This window comes from Drosophila simulans, chromosome 3R, assembly GCF_016746395.2.
Source record: "Drosophila simulans strain w501 chromosome 3R, Prin_Dsim_3.1, whole genome shotgun sequence".
Classification (NCBI taxonomy): Eukaryota; Metazoa; Arthropoda; class Insecta; order Diptera; family Drosophilidae; genus Drosophila; species Drosophila simulans.
This window is the reverse complement of record NC_052523.2, coordinates 9,712,843-9,740,279: the sequence shown is the minus strand read 5'-3', so window position 1 is coordinate 9,740,279 and position 27,437 is coordinate 9,712,843. Positions and strand designations below refer to the sequence as shown.

Below are 27,437 nucleotides of genomic sequence, written 5' to 3'. Positions count from 1 at the left end.
TAGAGATCAATTAACAAGTGCATAAAGTTGTTACTAATACAGAGTAATAGATAACTGTTAAGAGAAGTTGAACTACAATTTTGAGTGCGATAGAAAGTAAATTAAACGCTTTCAAAAAAATTAAAATTAAAGATAGAAAACAATTGAAGTATCTCTCTTGCAGTGTACCAAACCGATCGAGTCAGCGGTTTGGAAAATTGGCGCGTGCGAATGCTCCTGGTTTCTGGGCCCGCTTGTGGTTAGCCACAGCTCTTCGCTGGCAGAATCAATGCTAATCAGCGAGGGCTGTTCGAGAAGTCGGCGAGTGAAAGCAGGAAGACAGACGGTGGGTAAGTCGATATGCTAATCGTTCAACTCAGCCGCCATATCAGATTACACATCAGTCATTCGATTCGAAGTGAGGCAAGCAGCAAATTGGGCATGCATCGTTGGGTTAAAGGGATTTCAAAACATAACAAATTAAATTGTACATTTGCATTTAACATTCCTTCTTTTCTTTTTAAGCCGCTGCCTTACACTACACACGTTATGTAACTTTCTGTTTTTTGGCCTAAGCCAATGGCAATTAATGATCAATTATAGACATCATAATCTGCAGTTTGGTGGCAAAGATAAACGATTTCATTTTTTTTGACTGCAAATCTATTTCAACTAGTTTTTGGGATTTGCTGGCTCCGACTTTCATTTCCAGTTTACGCAATGGCTAGTCAAGTGACAAAAGCATTTCACAAATATCATATCAAAATTCACAAATGCGTCGTCTGATCGCGCAAGCAAAAGCGACAAAAATGTATTGAATGGAGTTTATGTCCATCAATCTTTGTTTGATAAAATCAAGATTACACCGAATGCTTAGTCAAGACCACCTGCTCTACTTAAATTTATTAGGTTTAAATTGTATGAAAAAAATGTAGACCAAGCGCAACCTCAAACAAATTGTGACGCTTTGATTTATTTTGTCTTTTATTCATGCGATTGCTAAAACCACAACAGATAATATAATGCATTCATTGAAATCGTAATGGACAAAAGACAATTTTTAAACTGCCCGCCCATAAATATGTGCCAAAAGCTCCATCTTCACTGCGTTGTCTGTTTTTGGAACTACAAAAGCGCCACCTAGCAAAAACAAGTTACTTCCCGAAACCACCACATTTTCCGTACTTGCTTTTTGGCGCCACTGTTACTTACACTGAGAAATATTTTAAAAATGAATTAAATTAATAAAGAAATGCTTCAAATAAATAAAAAACAGATTTCTTGATTTTTAAATTATTTGTTTTGATTCAACAAGCGCATTTATAACATATAAGCGTATTAAAATAGGAACTGTAGATAATTAGATTTGAGATTCATTTTAGCCAGTACACTCTTAGATTTCACCATGATTTATATGCTCAAAGCTTGTCTGTAGGATAACCACTATGAAGTTCATCGCATACGAGACCAAGAAAAGCCAAAACGAGTTGTCCAGGACGAAAATGCCCAAAATACGAAACTTGACATTGCCAGTGGGCGTGAGCAAAGGAAATGGAGTCGAAGCCATGGCCTGAGAAAATAGCAAAGAAAATTAGTCCCCTTAAATTTGATTAGATTAACCCACCTGCTCCTGTGTCAATCCTTCGGGCACATACTCCACTTGCGAGCATTTTTTTCTCAATTTAGCCGACCTCACCTGGCAAAGATGAGCAGCCAAAATGACTGCATACAGTTGGATTGCCAGGACTAGGCAGTTATTGGATATGGTCAGGGGAACTCCGTGCAGCGATACATAGTAGGACATAAAAGCGTATATATTGACCATTATATTAACGAAGCTGCCAAAGACCAGCAGAAAGATGCCCAGCTGCAAGACCTTCACGAATCTTTGGGTCAGTCTCAGCCAGCTGCCTTCCTTTTGCAAGAGTCTAGCCAGGTTGGGTTCCTCGCGCTCCAATTGGTTGTAGCACTCTAGCATTAAAAGTATTCCACCGAATATTCCGTTTCCATAGACACTGGCCACGTGCTGAAAGTAGAGTTGGACTCCATAGGCCACGAGTTGGGACCACGGCAGACGACCACCTGCTCCTTTGAGGAATGGCACACTACATAGCAAGTCGTAGAGTGAGAGTAGCAACTTCAGCCAGAGGAACAAAGTGGACCACCAGCTAAGTCTTCTGCGACGATGCAATCTGGCCAAGTCATCTACCAAATTGGCCAACTCCCGGCGATTCCAAAGGTGGTTGCCCAACAGAGCTAGTGAAATGCAGACATCACCCGTCATGGTGGCCAAAGCGATTGTCTTAAAGACCAACGAGTGCCGCACATTAGTGGCCTCATACATGGCAGCACTTTTCCACAGAACAAAGGGCGCCATTGATGTGAGCAGTAGCCATCTGAAGACCGCAATCAAGGTCACCCATCGCTGGCACCTGGCGACCATTGGCCCGGAAGTCCGAAACGGGGCCAAGGCCAAAATCTGCCAATATTTGAGCAGCAAACAAAGACCGCAGACATGCGGAAATCGCGACATTTTCCGGGCAACTGACCTCCCGGCAGCACGACTCCTATCTATTTACTTGTCAGCCAGCTCGCTATCGCAGTCCCAAAGGCACTAAGCCAATTCTAGATAAGTGCCATCGATATGTATTTCTATTAACAAATTGCAAACATTACGATTAAATGAAAGAGTTGTGGCGTCCCTCGTTCTTGACCCGCGGACTGACTCACAGTCCCGATTGGATTGTCGCTGATTCCGTGACCGGATCTCAGGACTTGGGCTTAACACGCAGCTGGAACGTTTTGGTCAGCGTCGACATAAAGTTGGGCATTTCCTTCATCTGGTTGAGGGCCTCGTTCTTCGTATTCGACTGGTACTCGTAGGCCACCTTCCGATTCACTGCGGTCAGCAGGCGGAGCAGCTCGACGCCCTCGGGCGTGGCAGCTTCGTTGGCGGCGGCCTGGTCGAGGACGCGGCACAGGCTCTGGATGAACCAGGAGCCATCGTCAACGTTACGGAATGAGAAGAATTCTGAAAGGGGGAGGAAGAAGATACAATCAGGAAATATTTGAAACGGAAACTTAATAGCAAAATAAATACATAAATGTATATGTATAATGTATGTATAGTTTAAAGATAACTTACAAACTATATCTATCTTTTGGATTAAGTATCTTCCGAAATAGTGTTTTAAGTATGCCTTAAGTATTCTAATTCATTGAAAGGAACACAATACTTTGCAACCCACAAACCCACCCGAATTGATTGACGCTCAAAGCTTTTTTAAGCCTGGACAAGTTTCACTTAATTGTGAAACTAAAAATGATTAATACTTTTGCCCACACTCACTGTCGAAGGTGGAGTAGAAGACGAGCATGTCCGCCGTGCTGGGAATGGCGTAGGTGATGGGTTGAACGGCGGCGGCGGGTTCCGGGACCAGTTCCCTGGTCATCACCGCGAAGCTGGAGAACTCCACGGCCTTTTCCAAGTTGGCTCCGCGACACGCCTGGATGAAGAAGAGTTTCGGTTTGTTCTTGAGCGTCTTGCAGTTGTCGCCGAGGAAGGGATTCCACAGGCGCTCCACAGGATATGCCATGTCCTTCGCGTAGACCTTGCCTTCGGTGCCGTGTGACATTACCGCCAACACAAAGCAGTCGTTTTGACTGTGATCCTCGCGAGCAACTAAAAAAAAGTAGATTCACATCTTTAGTAAGTAGTTAATAATATTAAAATCGGAGACCGTTAAATAGCTTTAAAAATCTTTTCTCTTCAAAGAAAATTTTGCAATAATCAATACACGATAAACTTTTCAAAATATATACATATATATGTAGTTTTTTGCTGGCTTCGGATTGATCAGACCAACCGATTACTGTCTTTATCTCATAATTATTGCAGTCGTAAAAATAGTGACTTTGTTTTGATAATGATAAGATATACATATGTGTTTGAAATATGTCACCAGTTTCGATGGACAAGATTGAGTGCAGCTAGAATTCGATGACTATCACAGTGATTGTTAAGTTGCATATTAAATGTTTTCTGTTTTGTTTAACACTTGAAAGGGAGTAAATATATTTAACGACTCGTAAAGAAAGACATTACCTCGTATTTAACAGTGGAATATAAAAATAAACTTGATTCCGTTGGTAGATAAAAACTTGAGATATGTACTTATATTTCTTTTTAGCAATTTGTTGCAACAGTAGAGCTCGTGGAAAACTCACCCTCTTTGAGCGTGTCGTTGATCTCGGAGAAGGTCAGATCGTCGAAGGTGCGTACATCGAATCCGAATCCCTGCAGCGTCGCCTCCATGTCATCGCGATCCCGTTCGGTGCCCACGCGCTGCTTCTGTCCCTTGACATCCTTGTGGTTCAGGATCAGCGCAATGCCCGCCCGCGCGCAATTCTCGTATGTATCCTCGTTGGTGGGGCGCGAGATTATGATCCTCTTGAGGTCCAGCTCCGAGGTGGGCGTCTGGGCGATCTGGGTGGCATCCGCCTTGTCCTTCTTGTGCTTGTTCTTCTGCCCGAAGAGCGAGAAGTCGGTGTCGTCCATATCTGACCGTCCGCGCGCTTTGGCAGCAACCTGTGACTAAGCGCGATTAGAAGTTTTCACATATCAAACGGAAAAAAAGCTCTCGCTCCCGTTCGCCTAACATCTTATCTAATCAATGCAGCCGTCTTATCAGCCTGAGCTTGCTGGGGTGGAATCTTCTCTCGCTCGCCGTGGTATTTTTCGGGCTCTTGCCCAACGTTGATTAGCCTGCTCGAGGGGAAGTTACGTTTATTGGTAGCAAAATACAATTCCCTTTGCCATTGCACCAGACAATTTGATTTCCCCGACGGGTCACGCCCACAAAAGGGGGCGCTCGTCAGGGAAATTGGCAACTTCCGGCGAAAGTGTCGCTTCTACTGGGAATTTCTTAATGTGTTTTCAATAAAATTCAGATGCGCAAAAAAGCGGCAATGGGCGGCAAACTTTGCCACGCAATTCAAATATTCACGCACACAAAGTAACGGAAACCGGAAATGAGTATGGCGTCCTAAAGTCGAAGGAGTACCGTTATAAACTGTACCGCAGACTGAGAGAAAGTTCTATGCGATTTAGTAATTTGTTGTGAAATATTTGAACAGCTATGTTTAATATGGTGCAAAAACAATAAGACAAAGTTAAGTTACTTTCTATTTTACTTAAAATTATAACAATATAAAGAAATCTTTTGTTGCGGTGCAGCCAAAACATGTACCTTAGCGCTTAAGAGAGAAACATAAGAGAGAGCTGGAAACTTGTGGCGCATAACAACAATTGCGGCTAATTAATAAAGCTGCTCCTACGACCCCTGATTGGATGCCAATTATAATTGATATGTAATTACAATTAGCGACATCAATATTTCTGTCAGCTGAAGAGCCAAATCAAAAAACAAAAAACAGTGGGTGGGGGCAGCAGGAAAGTTGTTTAGCCGGCTTTTCAGAACCAGAACAATCGCCTTTGATTCTCGAGGGGCCTTGGCCACTACTTCCACCGAAAGCAGCTGTTGCCCCTCCAGTGACCTGAAATCTGCTCTTATCTTGCAGCTCGAAAAGGTGAAGAGAAAGGAGAGATTTATTGGGGCGGGATTCCGAAAATGCACTTGCTGCTGAATGCTCAAAATGAAATGATTTATCAGACGCACTTTTATGGAATAACAATGCAACGTTTCACCTGAAATTTATGTATTCCTGTTGCTTATCTTTTTAAAGCAGTAAATATGTACAGTGAAATTTGACACCTAAAGGTTTTTAATAACTTTTTTATTAACAGAGAAGGACTACATTAAAACAGTTTAATTTACATAAATTACTCGTATTAGTACATAAACAATAACATAATTTGTAAACTGCATATGCATGAGCATATTGAAATCTACCAATTTATTTATAAAACTCGCAATTAGTGCTTCAGCTTGTACTTGTAGTAATTAAGTAATTTAAACACTATAACTACGTAATTTTGAGCTCATTTCTGTGGGTGCAGTAAACTTACTCCCACCGGTTGACCGCAATTTTTTACCCTACAACAATAAGTATTTTTAACAAATTTAGTAAATTTAGCTTAGTACTATTTCTAATTGGTTTAATCAATTGGTGCAAATGAATTTCCAATTATAAATATAACGTATAGAAACTGTTCTTCAAACTCTTCACCCACTCTTTTAGTTTGCTCTCTTAAGTTCGATTCGAACTCGAACCGGCTCGCTTCGAACATGAGCTCGCTCGAGCTGGCACCAAATTCAAAACCAAAACAGCGACGCCAAAAGCGTTGTATATGTTGCCCAGTGCGGACGTGTTTTCGTGTCGGAGAAAAAATTCGGGAAATCGTGAAAATTCGCATTTCTGAGGGTCGCGGGCTCCTATCCTCCGGGCGTGTGTTTTTACCCCGCACCTTTCCGTTGTCCTTTACATAAGGATAAGCGGGCGATAGAGGAAAGTGGAGAAAAGAAGAAGCAGAATGTTTTGAGCAACAAAAACAACTTCAGTGTGTTGAATGTGTGCCAAGTGCAAGGAGTTGTAATTTATAGTTGCCGAAATTAAATTATGTTAAGTGCCCCAAATCAGTAAAAGAAGAAGGTGCAGTGAAAAGGAAGCGGCACGAAACAGCAAGGCAAACATAAAGAGTTAGCGGAGCGCAAAAAGTGGAAAAAGAGTATGGTACGTAGGAGGTGAACCAAACAAACAGTTTGATTATAATAAGCGGGGTGCATTAAATCGCATTTAAGACGTGTGCGTGCGCTTTGTATGCAAAAAGGTTGACAAACAAAAAACAACAACAAATTAGGGTGGCTGGTCCGGAGGACAAAAGAAAACAAAAACCTTTTTTTTCGGGGCTGCTTCCAAAAGCAAAACACACACACACATACATGTGTACATGCAGAGAGGGAAAACATAGCCACAATGCGAAACGAAAACGAAATCAAATCAAAAACAGAAAACCAACAGGCCGCCGAAAGGAACAAAAACACGAGCAAAAAAATACTCGGCTAGCTTTTAGGCGAATGCCCTCGCAAAGCGCATAAAAAATAGATTAACAGGCTTGGCAGAAACAAAACAGAACTAAAAAAAAACATTGAAATTCTGACGTCGTCACAGGCTAAGCCTCTGCAGCCAAAAAAAAAAAAATAACAGCAGCATAAAAAACCATAACAACAAGTTGGGATGCCAAAAGTTGGGTGCTTTGGTTATTGGGATACCGGGTACTTGGATTTCATTAGGCTTTGCGTCAAAAACATTTGGGCATTTTGGGTGCCATAATATTCAATTAAATTTTTTAAGTGGATTCCTATGCACCTGTTTGCTGATCTCTTGGTCCCAAAAACATAAAATACCTGTCATGGGTGTATCAAACTTTATTTTGAATTTCTACGCACCTGTATAAAATATTATCTTAATTTAATTAAGACAAACATCAAATTAAGGATAGACTTTACTTCTTTCAAAAGTTATTGGGGTTTATATAGTTTGGTAATATTTAAATCTTATTATTTGAAAATATTCTTAACATTTTCAGTTTAATTAAACATCTCAGGAGCATTTGAGGTCAAGAACCATGTATAGTTGCTTTTATAAGGAGTTGTGCGAGTTGCTAACCTGAAACTCGATAACTTAAGACTTAAGCAAGATACAGTCACTAATTGGATTAGCTTATGTTTGATATGAACGTGTTCTATAATGTGACTAAACATCTTTGATGGGTATTCCTATATCCCGATTTACCTTTGCCCATTTCTATACCCTGAAATCCAAGGTATACCGACATTAAGTTGGCAACCAACCAGTTGGCAAGGTAAAAGGCGGTCAAGATTTGTGCCGTCTTTTTTTGCGCCCCTGCAAATGAAGTTGCAGTGGACATCTAATGAACCCGCAGCTGAATGCGACGCAGGCCCTTAAATTGCTAGCACACCTGAAATATTCAAGATACTTTATGGGGATGCCGCAGGTGGGCCAGAGGCACGCCAGTCATGCCGCACGATGCTCCAGCTGCCCCATCCTTCAAAGTGGAGGTGTAAATTCTGAAGCAGAAACATTCATTTATGAGCGGGCTAAGGTTGCGCTTTTGGCTGCTATCCCTCGACCCTTTTCCATTCAGGGGCATTCATTCCCCTGGGGCACCTTTTGGCCAAAATCCCTGGAGGGTGCTCTTACCCGGTTTTATGAACTTCAGCTGAGCAATTATTAAATATGCAAGCTTTTGCAGCTTTAAGATAAGATTGGGTGGCATTTGATGGGTGACTTATACTCGTTTTCGGTGAGCCCTTTGATGTTCTTACTTTTCGTCTTCGGTTGGGGGAGGTTTGGAGGAGGTTGGGTGGCAAAAAATGCGGGAGACAGGCAAACACAAACATTAATTGTAACTGTAAATGGTGTGAAATGAGCGAGTGAGCGAATGGCTGAATGACGGCATGAATGGATGCTTAGGAGCGGCTTGAACGAATGAATGAATGACTCTCGAGTGGAGCTGCCAGTGGCAGTGATGCTCTCGCCTCTTTTCAGCGCTGAAAATTGCGTTAAGTGGATGTCATCGTTGGCCAGCGACAATTTTGATGAACTCAACAAAAACACTTGACAGCAGAGCCGAAGATTTTGGAACTGGGGAGCAGCAGGCCATGCAATAAACGAAATTATGACGCTAAATTGAACACTAAACGCCCAGTGAGCCGGGGCGAGAGATATATAGTAGAGTCAAAGAATAGTCCAGGAAAATACATCAGTAGTTGAGTTCGGGGGCGAAAAGGGGTTGGACTGGACTGGAATGGCAGCGGGATGGGGATGGGGGATTCACTTTCAAAAGCATCAGCAGCAGCATCCACTCCGCTTCGAACCGTCCACATTTAACGCGCGAATGAACAGCAATCAGCCGAAATGGGGGATTCGGCGAAAAAGGGGGCGGGTGAAGGGACTGGTGGGCATGGCTCTGGACCTGGACCGACCGGGAATCGGATGGGCACTCGGACTATTGCTGGCGTGCCAGCCGCCAGTCCGGAGGGTTCATTCAACAATAAAAGTCATGATAGACATGGCAATACGGAAATGCTATTTTTGGGGCTGCCACTGCCTTCACACGGGAATGGTCCACGTCCGCCCTGCGAGCGGAAGGTGAGAATTAAGAAATTAGCGTACACCCAGTATCCACTATCCAGTACCCTCTAACCATTACCCATTACCCAGTCGGATGCCCCATGCCCCATCCCCCATCCCATCCAGGCATCGAGTGGCGAGTTGGAGCTGCCGGCTGGGAGCCGATGGAGCTGTTCGTAAATTGCCCGCCGCCGCTCACTTTAACTTAATTATATAATTTGTGAGACATCAGCGCTAAAAAAGGGAGACAGGCAGACCAACCAAAAAGGAAACATGACAAAGTTCGTTAGATTTAAAACACTGAAGTTGATATGCCCTTAAAAATGTATATGTTTGTTGTTCATCATTTAAATCTAGATAGTTTCTTGTGTAGAAAGGTTCTTTTAACTGTTCAAAATGTATAAACAATTTGTATGAAAAACTATAGAAAGTAACTTATTTAGATTGGTTAAAACACCCTTACTATTTCATTTAGAGATCTATAGATAGATGCAATATTTAATGCATGTTTTGTTTATTAAGTTATTCATAATATTTGCTTCTATTCGGTAGCATATTTATTTATACCGGTTTGAAAATTAGCTCAGGGTAACGATAAATATCGTCTTCAGAAGATGATATGTTCAAATTATTGTTCATGCATGTAGTCAAACATTAATCTATTCAAATATGAAATAATACCTGGAAAATCGGGTTTTGAAATGAGCACAACCTCATGGAAAGAATATAACTAATTTAGCCATTATTCTAATATTCCTGCTTTAAAACGTATAGAGAAAGACCATAAAAACTCATTTGCAAAGTAAAGATACCTTTTGCTGGTATGGGAGGGTATACGAATAAGCGGGCTCTGCGGGTTTCTGCGGTGCATTGCAAATTAAATGAGCTGAATGCATTTAAGCCCAAATCAGCGCAAGCCGTCGGCTTAGTGACGAGGACAAACTGTGTCTTAAGTGAGTCAGCAGGCATCCGGGAGCAGGAGCAGGACGAAGACCGCCGACTCATGGTAATGGGCGTTGCTGGAAAAAAGTAAATAATCCTTTAACCACAAAGCAATTATGCAACGGCAGCGACCACGTCGACGGAAAGGCGACATCTTGTCAGCCAGTGAAAAATTACCAACCAATGACGGCGACAGCAGCCGTATGCAGACGGAAAGAGGAGACGGATTTGGACGTGGACGTGGATGTGGATGTGGATGTGAGAGAGGAAAGAAGGAAAAGGGACCGAATGGGTGGCTGGTGGAAGCCCACAGGTTGCAGGCAACAAATTACTTAAATGCCAAGCCGAAAAGTCTGTGCAAAAGCTTATGTGAAAATTTAAATTGGCGAGGGACGCAGACGGATGCAGGCGGGCGATGGCGGAAAGTACGTTGGAAACTCTTTCCCTTTGCGGTTACCTTGCACTTTTGGCCGCAACGAACTGGTGGCACATACGATACGAGGCTGGGTGAGAAATGAGACAACATTTTATGGACCATCCAGTTCATTCGGTTCCCATTACAATTTTGCGACATTGTTGTGATGTTAGTTCTTAAAGTAGTTAGTTTGTTTTTATTAATAATTGAAAAGGAAACTAATATCTATTAGTTTTTATGTAATGGCGAAAGACCTTTTCAGAGTTCTATTCGGGGTGTAATCATGCGCCTATCATATAACACTGAATGTGTCCTTTCCGTCATTTAATCTGTAGGATCAAAATGGTCAGCTTAATTCCTGGATTATCGATACTTTAAGTCTTGGGACTTATGGGCAGATTATCTCTGCCTGGTTTTTAAGTAAATCATTTCTTGGGAAATTTGTTGTAGAATATGAGGTAATTGCCAGAAAAATAACTGCTCTCGATCTAAACAGAATGCTAGAATTCATAGCCCCTTTGAATCTATTTTAGTGTGCACCAGAAGCCAGCTAGATTTATCGACCATCCATCTAACTTATCACATCTCATTCACCTCCATGTACTCTCTGTCTCTTTGCCATTTCCCACGATGTGGGGCCTTTTTCCAGCTCAGGTTGCATTCTCATTGGCAACTCGTGCGCCTTCAGTGCAGAAGTTAAGCGCTTTCCTGTGCCTTCAGAGCCAGATCAGAGCGCAATTGATGGCCAACAGCTCAGAGCCTTTAACCCGCCTTAGCCGCAACATGACAATGCCACACAGAGAATGAAATGGGCAAAACCAGAGGAGCGGACTCAAAGAGAAGGACTGGGCATTTGGCCAGACTGCAGAAGAGACGGAGTCGGAGTCGGAGTCGGAGACCAAGAACGCCTGGTCCCCTGGCGAATGTCCAGCTGTGTCTGTTTACATAGCCACAGCTCTTTAGCAACCCGTCTGGACAACGTTTTATGTTCTCCTCGTCCCGGTTTGTGCTTCAATTTGCGCCTCAGACGAGCGGGTGGAGGCGGTGGTGGCCCTGCGTGCTCGGCCAGTCCGTTGGACGACCTTTCAACGGGGTCGCGGATTTACATTTGTTGCTTCTCTCGGCGCCAACTCATTCATAAAAACGCACGCAAAGTCAAGCGTTGCAAGTTGAAGGTTGCCCCGCCTGTGGTTTTTCCTTCTCCTCCTCCTGCCCACCAGACCCCATGGTCCACCACCCCACCTTTTATTATAACCCACCTTGCACTCGCCTTCTGTGCTCGAGCTTTTATGCAGTTAAGTGCTTAGTTGCGTGTAACTTTACACTGTTTAACAAACTCGCTCACTCACCGCACAGTGAGTCAAAGGAGTTCCTGAAAGGAGTACTAGAAAGGGTTAACAACGGAGTGGAAATGGAAAATGTGAAATGGGAGGGATCACCGGTTGGCAGTAGGCGACTTTTACCTCACTGAATAAGTGTGACTTTGTCGTGTGTGTGCCAGCTGCAAATATAAAGAGATACACCAAAAAAAATTTACATTACCATATTAAATGAATTCAAATATTAAAAAAATATTAGTAGAATAACAAACTGATTTATTTACTATATTTTTTTCTATTTAATTTAACTTGAATGACAAAAATATTGCTGCAAATGATATAATTAACTTTTATTGCTACTGCATTTTTTCAGTACGCAAAAGGACATTTATTAGAGCTGGTTAAACAAACCATTTGCAGGAGTGTGTTGGCCAAGAGTTAATTACGATTCCTGTTAAGGTTGTTAAGCACCTAGCTGCCTCAAATGAAATCAAATAAAGTGAATGGTGGCCATAAAAAGGGAATACCTGTGCAATGGAAGAGATGAGGTTAAAAAAAATCCTGAAGTGCGGGCAGTCGAAAAAAAGGAGTGACGGAAGTCGGGTAGCCAAGTAAACAAAAGCAAACATTGCGTGCCAAAATTCCGGAAATTTTTAAGAGTCACAGCATGTGTAAGCTGGGTTTTTACAAGCAGACACACACACACTTACTAAACCGCACCACTACACTCTCAGTTCAACCCACCCACCCCATTGTATTCATCTTCCGTCTGGGTCCATTCCTTGGTGCCATGTTTCCTGTCTAAGTGCTAAATTGAAATTCCAAAATTAAGTAATTTCTCCCAAGGGCGACTTCAGCTCGAAATCTTTACCAAATGTGGACGGACACACACACGCTTTCCGAGCTGGCCACGCCCAGCAGTGTTGCAAAGAACGCCCCCAACGAGGCAACAACGCAAACAGTAAAATAAACAATAGCAACAACAAGGCTTGCCAATGAATTGCACTAATAGTTTGTGTGTAAAAGCTGCCTGTTGTAAAAGCAGGCACATAAAAAGAAAATCCCCAAACTGTTTGGAGTAGCAGCAACCGCATCTACATGAGAACAAGCTGTAAAAATTATAGGGAAATAGCAAACGACGCACACATGAGTATTTTGTTACGGACATTAAAGCTAACACCAAGATACCCAGTGTATCTGGTGACTCGCATCGTTTAATCCCAAACTAGAGAGCTGACATAAAAAAGTGCAGGAATATCTTAAAAGACCAGTTGAATGGTGGAACCATGAGGACTATACACGAATGAATAGTATGTAGGCAGGACGTAAAATGTTATAAAGTATGCTTGTTTTATGAGGCTCTAAGCAGCTCCGAACTTTTCCGGGATGGCATTCCTAGAAAATACATAGAATTAAATGGTTTTGTTTAGGGTAATCTTATTCTCCTTAAACAAGTATAAGTCGCTTTCTCGAAAAAAGGTTTTTAATTGTTAAAAGTTCATTAACCACAACTCATTCCTTTTAAATACCCTGCTAAAAATATTCAAATTCCTCACCAACAGCCAGCCAGCTGGCCTGCAACTCTTTTCTTGGGTTCCTGCCAGCGGATCCTTAATCAAAATCGAAATGGTTCAACACTTTCTATGGTAGCTGTCTTCCAAAATCGAAAGTTTGCCAATTCATTCCATCACCACCCCGCACCCAACCACCCACCGCCCACCACCCACCTTACTTGCAACATTGTCGTCCTTTCTTGGCCCTATTTCAGTTAACTTCAAGAAACTTCCCTACTTCAGCTTCCTCAATATTTTTCAATTTAAATGATGGAGCAGGAAAAAAGGAAAAAAGGGGGAGCAAGAACGGCAGAGGAAATGACGCTTCACACTGCTGAGCCAAAGGGGTTGGGGGTTACGGGTCCTGGCTGCCAAAAAAAAAAAAAAAAAGAAGTGAAGAAAAACTGGGAAAGGGAAACGAGGGAACTTAAACACTTCTTGCATTTTTCTTATGGCACGACAACTATTTATTGCCTCGCCCAAAAATCCAGACGAAGCTGTCAGGGATGCCCTGTTGTTGTTGGGCTTCTTGTCGCCTTGTTGTTGTTGCTGTTGCTTACTTCTGTAGTGGCATCAAGAAAGTTCTTTGATATTGCCGGCGGCAGGAACAACTTACACCTCAAGAAATGTAAAATATTGCTAACGGAAACTAAAACTATTTCCCATATGCATGAGATTAATGAAATTATGCGTTAAGAGATTAACAAAAATTTCGAAAATTTTACAATTCGCAAACTGAAACTAAAAGCTAGGTTTATTTTTAAGGAGTTTCTACTTAGCAATTCTACATACCTTCGTTTAATTTCATATAGTTTTTCCAAGTGTAAGACATCGAAAGTTGGCTACCATGATGATGACGTTGTACATTAGGGTTGGTGTTGGCTATGCTGATGGTCATGGTGATGATGATGATGAAAAATGCACATGTGTTGCTAACGGCCCGATTATTTTTATTGTTTATTTACTTTGATTTGGCCCTCTTTGCTCTCAGCTTTGTGTGCTGTTTGCCATCATCATTTCATTTCATGTTTTTATTTGCCACGACCGAACCGGACCCGTGGCCATGTTCTTATTCGGGTTATTTGGGTTTGGTTTGCGCATTTGTGCGTAACGAATAAATTTGCCCATATAAATAAGGACAATAATCCCTTTGAATGCATTGCAATTGAGCTTTTTACAGCCATTGACTGTAACCCGCCCACCAATAGGGACACAAATCACACGCAAACACACACACACAGGCAGGCAGGAACACACACAAACACACGTACGTGTGGCACTTAACTCAACATTGTTGGATGGCTTAGAAAGCATTTGCCTCTTGGCCAGGATTCCACTACGTTTTAGGAGTCCGGCTAAAACCATTTCAATTCCGTCTTGATTTGCATTTCAATTCCAAATCAAATTTTTCAATTGCCAGCTGGACGCATTCGCCCACCCACCCACGAGCTCACACACACGCCTATCAGTGGTATGTGTGTGCTAAGTGGCCGCACACACACACCAGTGTAATTCAATTTGGCTTGGCAGGGCGCACAAATGCATAGCATACTTTTTAGAGCTGCTTGACCGATTCGAATCTTCAAACTCCTCATGTAATTGACAAAAGCTGCGCTCCATGGAGCTCCTCGAAATTTGAAATCAATTTATTTTAAATTGAGTTAGCTGTCCACCAGAACGGGGAATGCCCGAATAGCATTAACCTTTGCCAGCTACATTGTGTGTAAAATCGAAATCGATATGGCAGAGATGCTGGGCTATGCTGGGTTATTTCACTAGCCAGCCAATTGCAGTGTCAGGTCGAAAACTCAGCTCAGCCACTGAACGAACAATGAACAACCATATATGCTCTTATTTGTTAAATTAAAAGCTTCTCCATCGCCTTGCAGTTGTTATTGTTGTTTCCCGGCCAGCGGCGTCATCATCATCATCATCATCATGATGATTCTCATCCCCATTCTCATCATCGTCGTCTTCATTTGCCATTATTGGCTCCGGAGCGCACAAGACTTTCAATTAGTTTTATTAGGGTGTTCCAAACATTCCATTGACTCGAAATCAAGGGGTTTTCGGCGGGCGGAGGTGGCTGGCTTTGGCTTTGGATATCCATTGTTGTTTTCGACCCGATGCCGATGCTGCTTCTGTTTGATATTGGCCTTTTGACTTTTATGCTTTTTTCGGGTTTGGCGCAATTTTCGCTTTTTGCGGTTGCGGCGGCTCCTGCCTTTTTGGTGATGATGGTGCGGGGCCTTTTCAATGGCACAATTGTTTTTTGAGTTTTATTGGGGCTCCTCTTATTATTGTTTTGGTTGTTAAGCGCATGATTGCGCAATGCCAACGCACAGAAAATACGTAATATTAGATGATTAAATATGTATGTATGTGCGAAAGACTGGCCTGTGTGGGTGTGGAAATGTTTAATCAGCAATTTAGGCCGCCTAATGAATCAGCGAGTTGGGAAAAGAAAGAGTTGACACATTTGCATTTATCTGAGAAAATAAGATTGATAGTAATGGAGTTTAAAATACACATACTGATCTTCATTATCCCACCTCTGCTATATCACTTACATGTCATTAAGAATTCCTTTTAATTATTCTTGAGTTATAGTTTTCAACTTTTTCGAAAACTTCGGCCAGGGGCCACCATATTGGTCAACTTTGGCATACTTTTAAAGCGGTTGCATTCTTTTTTTTTTGGTTCTTTTATATGGAAAACTTGTTAAAAAGTTCCCAAGCTCATTTCATTTCTCTAAAGAGCATTACAGTTTCGTTGTCTTCCCCTACGGCAATCCCCATCGCAATAATTTCCACTTTATGACTTTTGTATTGCCAAACGCCCCCATTCCCCGCCAATATCCCCTTCTGCTGGCGCTGGCATGTGGGGCAGAGTTGAAGGCAACAAATGTTTTTGACACGACAAGTCCATGGGTCAAATGCCCCTTCACGTCTTGTCGCTGCTGCTTCGGATGTTTTTTTATTTGTTTCATGTTCTTTGCGTATTTCTTTTTTAATGCTCGTCGTTGGTTTTTTTTTTTTTGTCGTATTTTTTGTCAGTGGCTGTTACTGCTACTTGAGCTAGAAAAAAGTTTTGTGCGAAAAGTTTCGGTTGCCCGAGTCTTGCGAGGTGCTTGGAACTGAACTCAGTTGCCGTGGCTGCGCGTTGGGTCCGCCTGGTTGAACTTCGGTGAAGCCAAGTCGGCGGTGGGACATCATCCGGTCGCCGAGCCCGGCTGATTATTGAAAATGTGGCGCCACCGTTGACGGTCCAGTTTGCACATAATTCATGGGGTAAAAAATGTATATGTATATACGAGTAGTATCGTACCCTTAAGAAAAGTTTCGCCCAACTTTATTTTTCACTTTTCTTCTCATTCCATGTCGTTGCAGTTGAAAAGTGAACGCAGAGCTAAATAAGTTGCAATGTGAAGAGCCCTGAAAGGACAAGTGCGAACCGAGGAACAGGACTTGTCGACGACTGGCAGGACCAGCTGCCACAGCAGCGATTGACAGGACAAAAACAAAGCCCAACTAGCTGAGAAGACTTCCCGCTCGAGTGGCACGAGCAGCAAAAGTTTAGCGTTGTTTTTCCGTTCCATGGCCCCCGGAAAACTGCAGCAGCAACGGGGCGCAATGTTCTGGCCAACTACCGCAGTCGAAGAATAGAAAATCACTCGAAGGCCTTGCCCAAATAAAAAGCGTAAAAAAGCAAGTAGAGACGAAAATAAACAAAAAAAAAAGGGATAACCACTGCGGTGCAGCATATGTGCAATCGCTGTGCTTTTTTTCTGTGATGCCACAAGGACACTTCAAGTGACAGCAACATACGCGAGTTTTTCGTTCGTGGAGAGCCTTCCAACTAAGACGCAGCAGTATGCGCAAACACAAAGCGCCGCCCAGCGGCAGTCCAAGGACAATGGCCCAGGACAATTCGCAATCGGAGCCATCGGGTGGCAACGGGGAATCACCCGCAGCAACAGCAGCAGCAGCCGCATCCGTGGAAGCCCCACAGCAGAGCCTGCTACTGGGCCACAATGCAGCGGATGCCTCCGCAGCAGCAGTAGCTAGTCGCCTGGCCCCGCCCCCCTGTCAGCATCCCATTAACAACAGCAACAACAACAGCAACAGCAGCAACAACAGCTGCAACAGCAGCAGCAGCAAGGAGCGACCTCGCCCCACAGTCCGCTTCATATCCCTGCTGCACGTGGCCAGCTACGTGCTGTGCCTGTGCGCCTTCAGCTTCGCCCTCTACGGCAATGTGCGGCAGACGCGGCTGGAGCAACGGATGCAGCGCCTTCAACAGCTGGACGCTCGCATCGTGGAGCTGGAGCTGCGACTGGAGCAGCAGCAGCTGCTCCACTGGCCCGCCGAACAGACCCAGGTCCTGGCCAGCCATCCCAGCGACAGAGACAGTGGCAACAGCAACAACGGCAGCCAGCACCTCGAGTTGCACGTGCGACGGGAGCTGCACCGCCTGCGACGGGATGTTTCGCATCTGCAGCTCACGAGACGCCAGCAGCGACGCCAGGCAGCAGAGGCGGCGGCAGCAGCGGCCAGCGGAGAGGGAGGATCTGGAGGTGGGCAATGCCAGTGTCAGCCAGGTGAGCTAAAGATATAATATATTCTTGATTTGTAGGCATCAATAAATTGACTACCAAAAATCTGATAGGTGTTAAAAATTAGCTATGTAAATCTGAGTTCTTATGCTCAACATTTCGGTTAACCAACTAGTGATTTCTTTTAATGCTTCTACCTCTTTAACAAAGGACCCATCCCTTCACATTGGCGTGTCTTGTCAATATGGCAGCCACAATGTTGGCCATGAACATGAACCGCCTACATTTGCGGTCAGCGCGCAATTGGTCAGAAATGTCAGACACACACACGCACACTGTCACAGCTACACCCATACAGCTGTAAGTCAACAAGTCGTTGGGCCAGTCTGTGTGAGCCTATTGTGCGTGTTCGTGTGGTCCACGAAATTTAATTATTTGCGTCCGGGCCAAATTTATGGCAGTTTAGAGATTTCATTAATTGGAAAAGTGTTTTCCCCACACACACAACCTTAAAGGGAAAATTGGGGAGTGGCGATGGTGGACTTCAGTTTTTCCCAATTTTCTCATCTACGTTTTTTCCACAGCTTTTTTCCTTTGCCTGCTTTGCCTGTCTCTGGTGACATTACCGAAACTTTGATTACTCGGGGATTAGCAGAGCACTCCCCGGCACACACACACACCCACTCCCAAAGACACAGACGCACACTCACATGCATAAATAAGCACTCGGAGAGTGCCAGTTTGCCTTGTGGTTTGCATAAATTTTGCTTAAAATACTTTTTGAAAACTTTTGCGACACTCACGCGGCGGGATAAGCTTCCGCTCCCTGACCTTCTCTCGATTGTGTGGGGTAGCTGCAGCTCCTTGTTTCCATTCCGTTCTGAAACTGCTCTGTGCCAGAAGTCTGCTTGTATTAACGCAATTTGTCTTGACATTCGCACAATTAACTCAGCCGCTAAGCTGCTGGACAAACTTTGTGGCTAATCCCACTGATTCAGATTCCCGCTGCCATGCATTGAGCATATGACGCATACGCAACGTGGGCCGGCAGGGGGACAAGAACCAGAACCAGGGCCAGGGCCAACAGGCCAGTAAACGCTCGTCGCAATTATTTAACAACTTTGCCAATTCCAGCGAAGGAAGCTGCAGACGAGATAGGACCAAAAGTTTTATAATCGATGCGCGGCAGGTCGAAAGTTTCGCCCGCCTGGCAACGGTCGAAGTTTCTTTTCAAAGTCACTGCATATAAATAAATTTCACCCACTCAAAGCGAGAGGGAAAGACAAAGAGACACTCCCTGCTAAAGAAGGATCCTCGATAAGCGCGTGCCAGGCGCCAGGACACAGCCTTTTCACAACTTTAATCCCCGCACAATAAATCAAAGCAGCTGCGGGGAGGGGCGGCTGCCAAAGGCTGAAGGACTTGTCACTTGCTTATCTGAGGCGTAGACGATGCGGCAAAGTCATCATCGCTTAAGCCAAGTTGTATCCCTGCATACATGCAGGCCAGGACTACCGAATACCCAATCTGCCGTTCAGGATCTCTCGATTGCCTGCGAAGTTCACGTCAAGGACATTGCAGTTGCTGGCAAACAAAAAAAAAAAAGGAAATAGATAAGCCAGAGAGACTGCCGCATTCCGATTAAGTCGATTACTTTTGGGTTTCATCGACGTTTTCCCCCTCCGTTTTGCAGGAAAATTGATAAAATTAGTGCGACAGCAGTTGGCAGTCGAGTACTATGGCATTCGAGGAAGCATTAAAAGCAATCCCACATTTTGGTAAGCGAAACGGAAGTAAGTGAACAGTGGAAGAACTTGTATCTTACTGTGCAAAACTAAAGCCGATTACCTAGTTGCTTAAAAGTGCATAACTATTCGCTGACTATCTCAATTTGAGTTTTTAAATGCAAATATTTGCTCTAAATTTATAAATCATTTCAAATAAATGTCAGCAGAATATATGTCAGATTAACGTGCATTGCTATGGAAATTAAGAGCTTGAATAAATTAGTAGGAATTATTTGAACATCAAAAAAACATAATTGTATATAAATGCATTTGTAACAATGCCAGCTTAAAGCTAATTTCCTGCCACATCGCACTTTAAAAAGCTAATTTAATTGATTAGCGGGACAGAATAAAAATAATTTAAATTTATTTCCCAGCGGAGTGTGATTTTACTGCGGCAACTGCAGCGAAACCAGCTGAAAGTTGGACGCTTTGCACATCTCATTTTTTATGAGCATTCTAAATTTTAGCATTCGAAATTTATGAGGGTCCCATGGTGCCACCACAAACACACAGGGACATGGCTGGCTGGGCTTGTCAAACTGCAAATGACATTTGGCCACTTCTCATCCACTCGCATCCTTAGCTGCCATCCCATTCCCGAAACTGCTGTTGCATCATCCGCTTTCAAGGGGATGAGTATCGAGTTCCAGGTTCCGGGTTCCTCGTGATGCTGGTGCTGGTGGCGAGGTTAAGGGTTGAAGCATCCGAGTTTAGGTAACGATACACGGGTCTACGGTCTGGTCCGGTCCGGTCTGGTCTGGTCCAGTTCGGTTTGGTTCGGTATGCTGCCAGTCTCGTTGTCCAGCTGAAAACCCTCAATTTATCATAGCCGAGCGCAAAATCCACTTTAGCAGCTGGGCCAGCGACATCGTTGGCTGCGTGTGACATTTTGCAAAGCCAAAATATGTAGAACATGCCACAGAGACACATCCAGATAGTCGAGGACACACAAATCCAGCCAGGAACAGTCGCACTCACGTAGCTACTCACTCACATGCTCACTCAAAGCAGCAGTTAGGAAAATGGCATATGAACTATGGAAATTCCCAATTAGGTTTTAATGCGTACAAGTGCTTTTTATTCACTGCAATTTCTCACTGAACCCCCAGACTGCCACAAGCTGAAGGATGAGACTGAGGATGGGCATGTGTTTGGGGTTCTACTCCTGGAATTCAACTCACGATTCAGATTCTGGCTAGCTACTTCCAGCCAGCAACATCCCCTGTGTGTGTCTGTTGCGTTTATTTGCCAGTCATAAATTTCAATCACGTTGCCGGGCATAACACCGAGTGGATATACTCCATATATCAGCTATGCTCTCCTGATTCCCGGCCTTTCTCTGCATATGCTGTTTGGTAGCACCTGCCAACTCCTCCCTCATCGTCTTTCATTTTTTTCAGCTGGCTGTCAGTGCACAGAGAAAAAAGAAAAAGGATATTAAATGATAAATCATGGTTATACGTGCACCGTGACACTTGTGTTAAAACTCTGAGATCTTTGCAAAGGTAAAGACTAACTAAAGACTTACTAAATGTTGCACTGAAAGTTGCCTATTAAGCACATATTATTTGTTGATGGATAAGCCCATATTTATTGTTACTTTTGAAATAAACCCCTTTTATTGACAAGGTGTGCAAATTTGATACGAGGAAGTGCTTCTTTCTCTGTGCACATGTGCCTGTGTGTGTGTGTGGTCCTTTAGGGCGTGTCGATGTGGCCGAGTGACAAAACCACCCATTGCCAGGTCCTTCGAGCGTGGCCACAGAGGCTTGTGCGGTTTTCGGGCTCAGACCGACCGAGCACCATCCATCGCACCACACCTCGATTGAAGCCCACTTCGTCCAGTATCGATTGTCCCTGCACCTCAATTGATTTCCTTCGTTTTCGTTTTCAATTTGCCACGGACATTTCTGTTTGTGCTCCTTGGGCTCGGGTTTGGGTTTGGGTTTGCTATTGTATTTTTTGTGTGTTTCGGGCTTGTTTCGGCCGGCTGACTGGCTGACTGGCTGGTAATTTGTGACTTTGCGTGACTTTTGGCTTACCTGCGCTGGCCACCACGCCTTGATTGCCATTTAAATGCTGCGCTAATAGGCCAATAAACCATTTCGCTGCACAAAAGATATCAGCAACACAGCGGCAACCGAAACCAGCGCCAACAACAGCAACATTTATTAATTAGTGAGAAAAAATTAATGCGCAACTGTCATCATTACTCCTGCCCCATCCACAGGATCTGTGGACATTGGTGGCGGATATGGTTTGTTGTGTGTGTTCTTCCCCACACCCCACCCCCCGAATAAAAACACCCACACACACACACACACGCACGCACAGCAGCAACAACAACAGCAACATCGTTGGCCAGCGGATGCCACATTTGTTGACAAATTTATTTGTCGTGTGCCATGCTGACACGCCCCCGTCCGCAGATTGCCCCTCCACTTTTGTTTTATTTGTGGTCCCAGCCATCTCATCGATGTGCGTTGCTCGGCATTCCTTGGTGGGGAAAAATGCTATTAAAAATATCACAAGAGCCCAGGCGGACAAACTAAAAGAGAAATAAAATAAGGCAAAGTAAATTCATTGGCAAAACCACACACACACATACACACACAAGCGCACACACACTAAGAAAGAAGGGAAAAAATGAAAGCACAGGAATGAATTACCCAGGAAAAAAGGAATTTCATAAATTTCATCTGATTGCGCTGCAGATTTACGAGGATGTGGATGTGGTGCGTCTGACTTTTATTTTTGGCACGTAACGCTATTTTTTCCATAGCACTGAGATCATTTTAATGAGCCCAAAATGTAATTTGTCTGCCTGGAATCTTTTAAGCCTGTTAGCTGGGTGAGTTCATTTAAATTCAAGAGCGCTCAAAAGTTATATTTTTATGGCGAACGCGACTGGAAATATTGCTAACGAAATCGGTGTCCAGTGGTATGTAGAAGGGTGTGGGAATTGGTGTTAAATTGTGAAAAGCCATCGATCCGTGGCTGAGAGCTAAAGAGTGATTTTTATTGGATTTTGTGGAGCATATTTAAAGCGAATTCGATAAACATATTGTACTTAAAACGTACTTAATAGTGTACCTACAGCTAGCAATTTTAGTCTTTTATTTTTAAGTTATTAAAAACGTATTTTGCAATGCTCTTATGCATTTAAAAGATGCTGTCATTGACCATTTTAAAATCCAATAAATTAAATGCCCAAGAAGCATTCCAAGCTGACACAATTTATCAAAGTAAAAATTCACTTCAGTTCTGGATTATCCCCATATAAATTTTATGGCTTTTAAGGCCGAACACTCGACGCTCCACATCTGTCAGTGGAAATTATAAATTTGAAAACGAATTAATTTATTTGAGACTTTATCTGCTTGTTTTCAAATTGGTGATAACTTAATTAAGGGGGCGATAAATTAATTTATTAAATGGGAAAGTGTGGCTGGATGGAAAATTAGGAACATTTACCATGTAATTCAGCCAGCACACACACACACACACACAAGTCCGCTTGGTTTTTCATTATTCAACCACTTAGCTTAAATTTCCTCACTAATTGTCTATATCCACACTCTAATTTCCCATTAGCAAGCCACTTTTAGCATCGCAAATTAGTCTTCGAGTAAAGCTGCCACTGGCATTAATTTGACGATTTCACTTCCATTTTTTTTGCGTTGGCTAAAACACAGCTAGCTGTTGGCCAAAAAATAACTTGCTAATTAGGTAACAAAACTTCGGAAAAGAGCGATTCGATGGGTGGAGCTGCCGCTGCTGGGACATGTCATCAATCACGTGGAATCCCAGCGCCGTCCAATCTGACAGTCCATGTCCCTGTCTGTCTTCCTGTTCCTCCGCATCTAGTAGTGTGCGATTGAGTTCAATCAACCATCCAAAATGCCAAGGGTTCAGGTACAGATTCAGATACAGTTACAGTTACAGATACAGATACAGATGCTTGTGTATAGATACCACTGCCGAAATATAGGTTGTATTTGTATGGCTTTGCAGCTGCGACCGGATCGGCAAGTGTCTGCATTGCTTTTTTGGCCCGACTCCATTCGGTTTGACTTCGTTTGGTTTATTAGCCAGCCGCATATGCTACAATTTTCCTTGCTGATTCGCTGAAAAGCCATTCCTGCAAAACCCAATTGAGAGCGGCTGCGTAAATATTTCAGCGGCAATCTGAAATTTATTCGACTCTTGGCTGGGCTGGCCAGCGATACAGTGGAGCACTTGGACTGGCAGACAGATTTCATTTTTATACATTTACGTGATTTTCAACGACGATTCAGCGAGTACGGCGACAACGACAACAGCAATGACGACGCACATGCTCCAATTTCAGCCGAAACTCACGTACGCAGCAAGAACTCCACCCGGGAGCCTGGGGATTCCGGATCGGGGATCGGGGATTGGGGATCGGGGAGCTGTGGCTGCTTTATGATTTATTGCCTTGACACTGCCTGCGTGATGCTGCCTCTGTGTTTCCAGAGCGGCCTCCTCATTCCTACTCCTACTCCTCCTTAACCGCCGGCCAACGTTTATTTAAGCCATCTCTTTGTTTGTCCGACTGACTATCCGCAATACAAATAGACACTGGATGGGTGCCGGAAAACTGGCACTATTCGTAGGCGCCCAGGATTTGTTGGGACATTCGATGGCACGACATGTCCTCACAGTCCTCACATTTAGCGATAAATACAAGTTTTATGATGGATAATAAATGGCTTCATTCGCGTTGACAAATAGTCTGCCTTCATTTGTTTTTCCCACTGCCATTGTGTCTCCGCTGGCTTTGGCATTGTCTTTGTCTTTGTTTACGTTTTTCCGCTTTTCCTTTCCATGATGCTGTCGCTGTTGATGAAGCCCCGGCTTCCGCCCGAGGTGGAGCCGGAAAATTAGGTGGTAGAAACGGGGGGCGGGGCGGACGGCCGATAAAGATGATATATGACGGTTTCGGGCGCTGGCAATCTACAGTCTTCAAGTTCGCGTGGCCAAGTGGGTGGATTATGTTTTCAGTATGGGATTAGCAATTACGCTTATAAATAGAATTTCCCTCGATTTATCATGCATTTTTTGCCTTTTCCCTCTGCTGAAATCGACTGAAAATCCGCTGGCAATAATGTTCAACGCAAACGTTTATTGCATAATTTGAAATTTGAATATGCCACCCAAATAATGAAAGGCACTCCCTGTATTTATTGTATATGTATGTGTGTGTGTGTCCCTGTGGATTTTATAGCTAAATAATTTGGTTGCCTTTTATGCTGCATTCATTAACATTTTTCCCAGACAACCAGCAACCGAGTTATTCATTTTCAATTTTCGACTATTTATGCAAATGAACCAAAAGAGATCAGTATGCATAAAAGCCGAAAATGTCATCATTTTCTTTTTTTATGCTCGTTGAAGCGCAAAATATCACTCATACGCCCCATGGCGAGGCCCAAGTACGGCTCATTAGGCCGCATGAGATTTCCACGCCGCATTGGCCCGTCTCGTTTATCTGCGCGCTGTCGTTCGTTTTGGCTTTATTTTTGATATTTTTAATGTTTCAATCAGACGAGAAATGAAAAGGAAAATCGAAACCCCCATCAATGTCACGGGGTCGCTGGCAAGTCGTTTGCCTCTGCTGGCCCATTTGGAGTGTTTTACAATCTGGTAACACAATCTGCTTGTAATGATTTCCCTCTCCTTTATCTTCTTCTTCTTTTTCTGTATGCCAATGGGAAAGCCAAAATCAATCTTGACCAAGAAGCGGTCAATCGTATCCATTTCAAGCGTTTCCCTCAGCTCCATCTTTTCTGGACACTGGTTTTTTATTCCCGTTGGCTTGGATTTTCTTCATTGGTGATTCGCCTGCTTAGAAATTAATTGCTCAAACCGATTTGGTGGCGTCGACATTCTTACAAATCACAATCGATCATTGTCGAATGTCCAAACGTAACAACAGAAACCTATATATATTAATCTTTGGAGAAAAGAAACTCACTCGCCCGTTTTGGGTTCGCCCTGCTTGTGCATGGTCCAATGCTTGTTGGTTATAATTAAATTTTCCTCTGTTCTTGATTTTTTACATCTTTTCCCAGAAAATTCAATAAAATCGACTGAGCATCGATTCCCTGGCCGGGATTTGGTGTGGGGTGCCTCAAAGTCAATAACCATTTCAATGCTACTGTGCGTGATGGCTGGGGCATGAGTAATTGGCCATCGGCAAAGGGATGGGGATGTGGATGGCAATGGCAATGGGAATGGGAATGGGGATCTGGAGTAGGGTGACAACCAAAAGGAGCTGGCTGGACTGCATCGAAGTGGACAGGCGAACTGGTTTCTTGCAGTTGATGTTGATAAATTATGTTCTATAAATAGTGAGAGACGAGGTTTTGGTTTCTTTTTTTTTTTTTTTGCATATAGTACATATAGTACATGCTGGGAACATAACTCCCAAGGTGTCTCGGTCTTTATCTCAAATTTTCATGGTTGCTTTGGCTTCAATTGAAATTCGATCCGGGCAATCTCGGGCAGATAAGACTGCTCCGTTGGGATCTAATTTCTGAAGTGAAAGCGGAGAAATAAAACTATGCTTCTGCTGGGGGAATCGATTCGATGGGAAACTCAATTATCTGATGCCTCCAGTTTCGGCTGAGTGAACCGCATCAAAGAGAGGAGCGTTTTCCAATCGCAGTGTCAACCCTTTTTGGATTTTCTAATGGAGTGGCAACAATTACCTTTGGGGTGTTCTTTTGTCATCGCTATCCGGGCCGAAGGATTCGTGGCGAAACTCAATCAAAAGTGTCGCCGTTTGTCAAAGTGTTGTTGGCCCATCCATTTGCCTTTTTACCCACTTTTGCCGCGCCCTTTTCGCCCTTTTCCGGGCTAGTGCAATTAAGTCGAGCTTGGCTCTGTGGGTTTTTCCTTTTTGACTGTCTAGCCCCGTCGCGACGCGCCCTGTCTCGTCTCCATTCGCATTTGCATTTTGGCCCGAAACGCGTTTCTGGCTGGCATGCAACGTGGTTAGACCACCGCATCCGCGGCCTCTGCCGCACAATTGGAGCGCTTCCAAAGCGTTCCTAAATCTAATCAAAGTGCGCCTGGCTTGTCGTCGCAGTTGCTGTTGTCTCTTGTCGCCTGTTTACCAATCACTGACGCCTTTCTTTCGCACCCGGTCCTCGCCGCTGCCCCGCATAATACCCACTCGTTAAAGCTCTTTTCCACGGGCTCACACCTCGGTCGCGGTTATATACCATCTATATATATATATATACATAGTGGGTACGTAGGCCGATCGGTCGCCGTTTCGCCATTCAAATTACCGACGGCAACAGCAGAAACAACTGCTGCAACACGTTTTTCAAGTGCATGGCAGACAACACCTTTTGACATGCTCGTTGCTGCCGCTTGTCGCTGGAGTCCCTGTCATCCGTGTCGCATTGTCCACTGTACAGTAATACTCTTCCTTTGGGAAAAGTGTGGATCTGAAAAGTGCTCATACTAAGCATTCAATGCTCAGAAGTCGTAATTTTATGAAATTTTGAACATACATATGATGACTACTAATGTGCTCTCAGATAGATCTTAAAATGTAAAATGGAGCTGGTAAGCTTTACATTCCAGAACTATTACCTTCACTCTTACCAACTATTACCTTCATTCTCCTAGAGTATTTATTGCCTCGACTTGATGAAATGCATCCAATCATTCTTGTTTTCGCTGCATTTGCCTAGCGGTGACTGCAGTCAAAACTGCTATTGGGTTCCCTGG

The 27,437-nt window shown here is 43.6% G+C and overlaps 4 protein-coding genes across 26 annotated transcripts in view; 2 read left to right on the top strand and 2 right to left on the bottom strand.

Moving 5' to 3' along the window:
• Positions 1–1,372: 1,372 nt before the first annotated feature.
• LOC27208951 (putative gustatory receptor 89a) lies at positions 1,373–2,530 on the bottom strand. Its single transcript, XM_016184482.3, has 2 exons — positions 1,604–2,530; positions 1,373–1,549 (listed from the first exon to the last, which is right to left on the bottom strand). The coding sequence occupies exons 1-2, from the start codon at positions 2,510–2,512 to the stop codon at positions 1,373–1,375; spliced, it is 1,086 nt and encodes a 361-aa protein (XP_016034396.1). The 5' UTR covers positions 2,513–2,530.
• Positions 2,531–2,609: 79 nt separating this feature from the next.
• LOC6727807 (caspase-3) lies at positions 2,610–4,606 on the bottom strand. Its single transcript, XM_016176579.3, has 3 exons — positions 4,207–4,606; positions 3,329–3,661; positions 2,610–3,010 (listed from the first exon to the last, which is right to left on the bottom strand). Exons 1-3 carry the CDS (start codon positions 4,535–4,537, stop codon positions 2,748–2,750), a joined length of 927 nt encoding a protein of 308 aa, XP_016034395.1. The 5' UTR covers positions 4,538–4,606; the 3' UTR covers positions 2,610–2,747.
• Positions 4,607–6,284: 1,678 nt separating this feature from the next.
• Positions 6,285–27,437, top strand: part of LOC6727805 (collagen alpha chain CG42342) — a 68,391-nt gene continuing 47,238 nt past the window's right edge. For all 23 annotated transcript variants that reach the window (XM_039295972.2, XM_039295983.2, XM_039295975.2 and 20 more), the window contains exons 1-2: positions 6,285–6,672; positions 16,715–17,925. In XM_039295972.2, coding sequence (XP_039151906.1) covers positions 17,199–17,925 — 727 coding nt within the window. In that variant the 5' untranslated portion in view covers positions 6,285–6,672; positions 16,715–17,198. The remainder of the gene's footprint in view (positions 6,673–16,714; positions 17,926–27,437) is intronic.
• LOC27206804 lies at positions 8,451–9,363 on the top strand. The gene is made up of 2 exons (XM_016182607.3): positions 8,451–9,114; positions 9,187–9,363. Exons 1-2 carry the CDS (start codon positions 8,881–8,883, stop codon positions 9,274–9,276), a joined length of 324 nt encoding a protein of 107 aa, XP_016034394.1. The 5' UTR covers positions 8,451–8,880; the 3' UTR covers positions 9,277–9,363.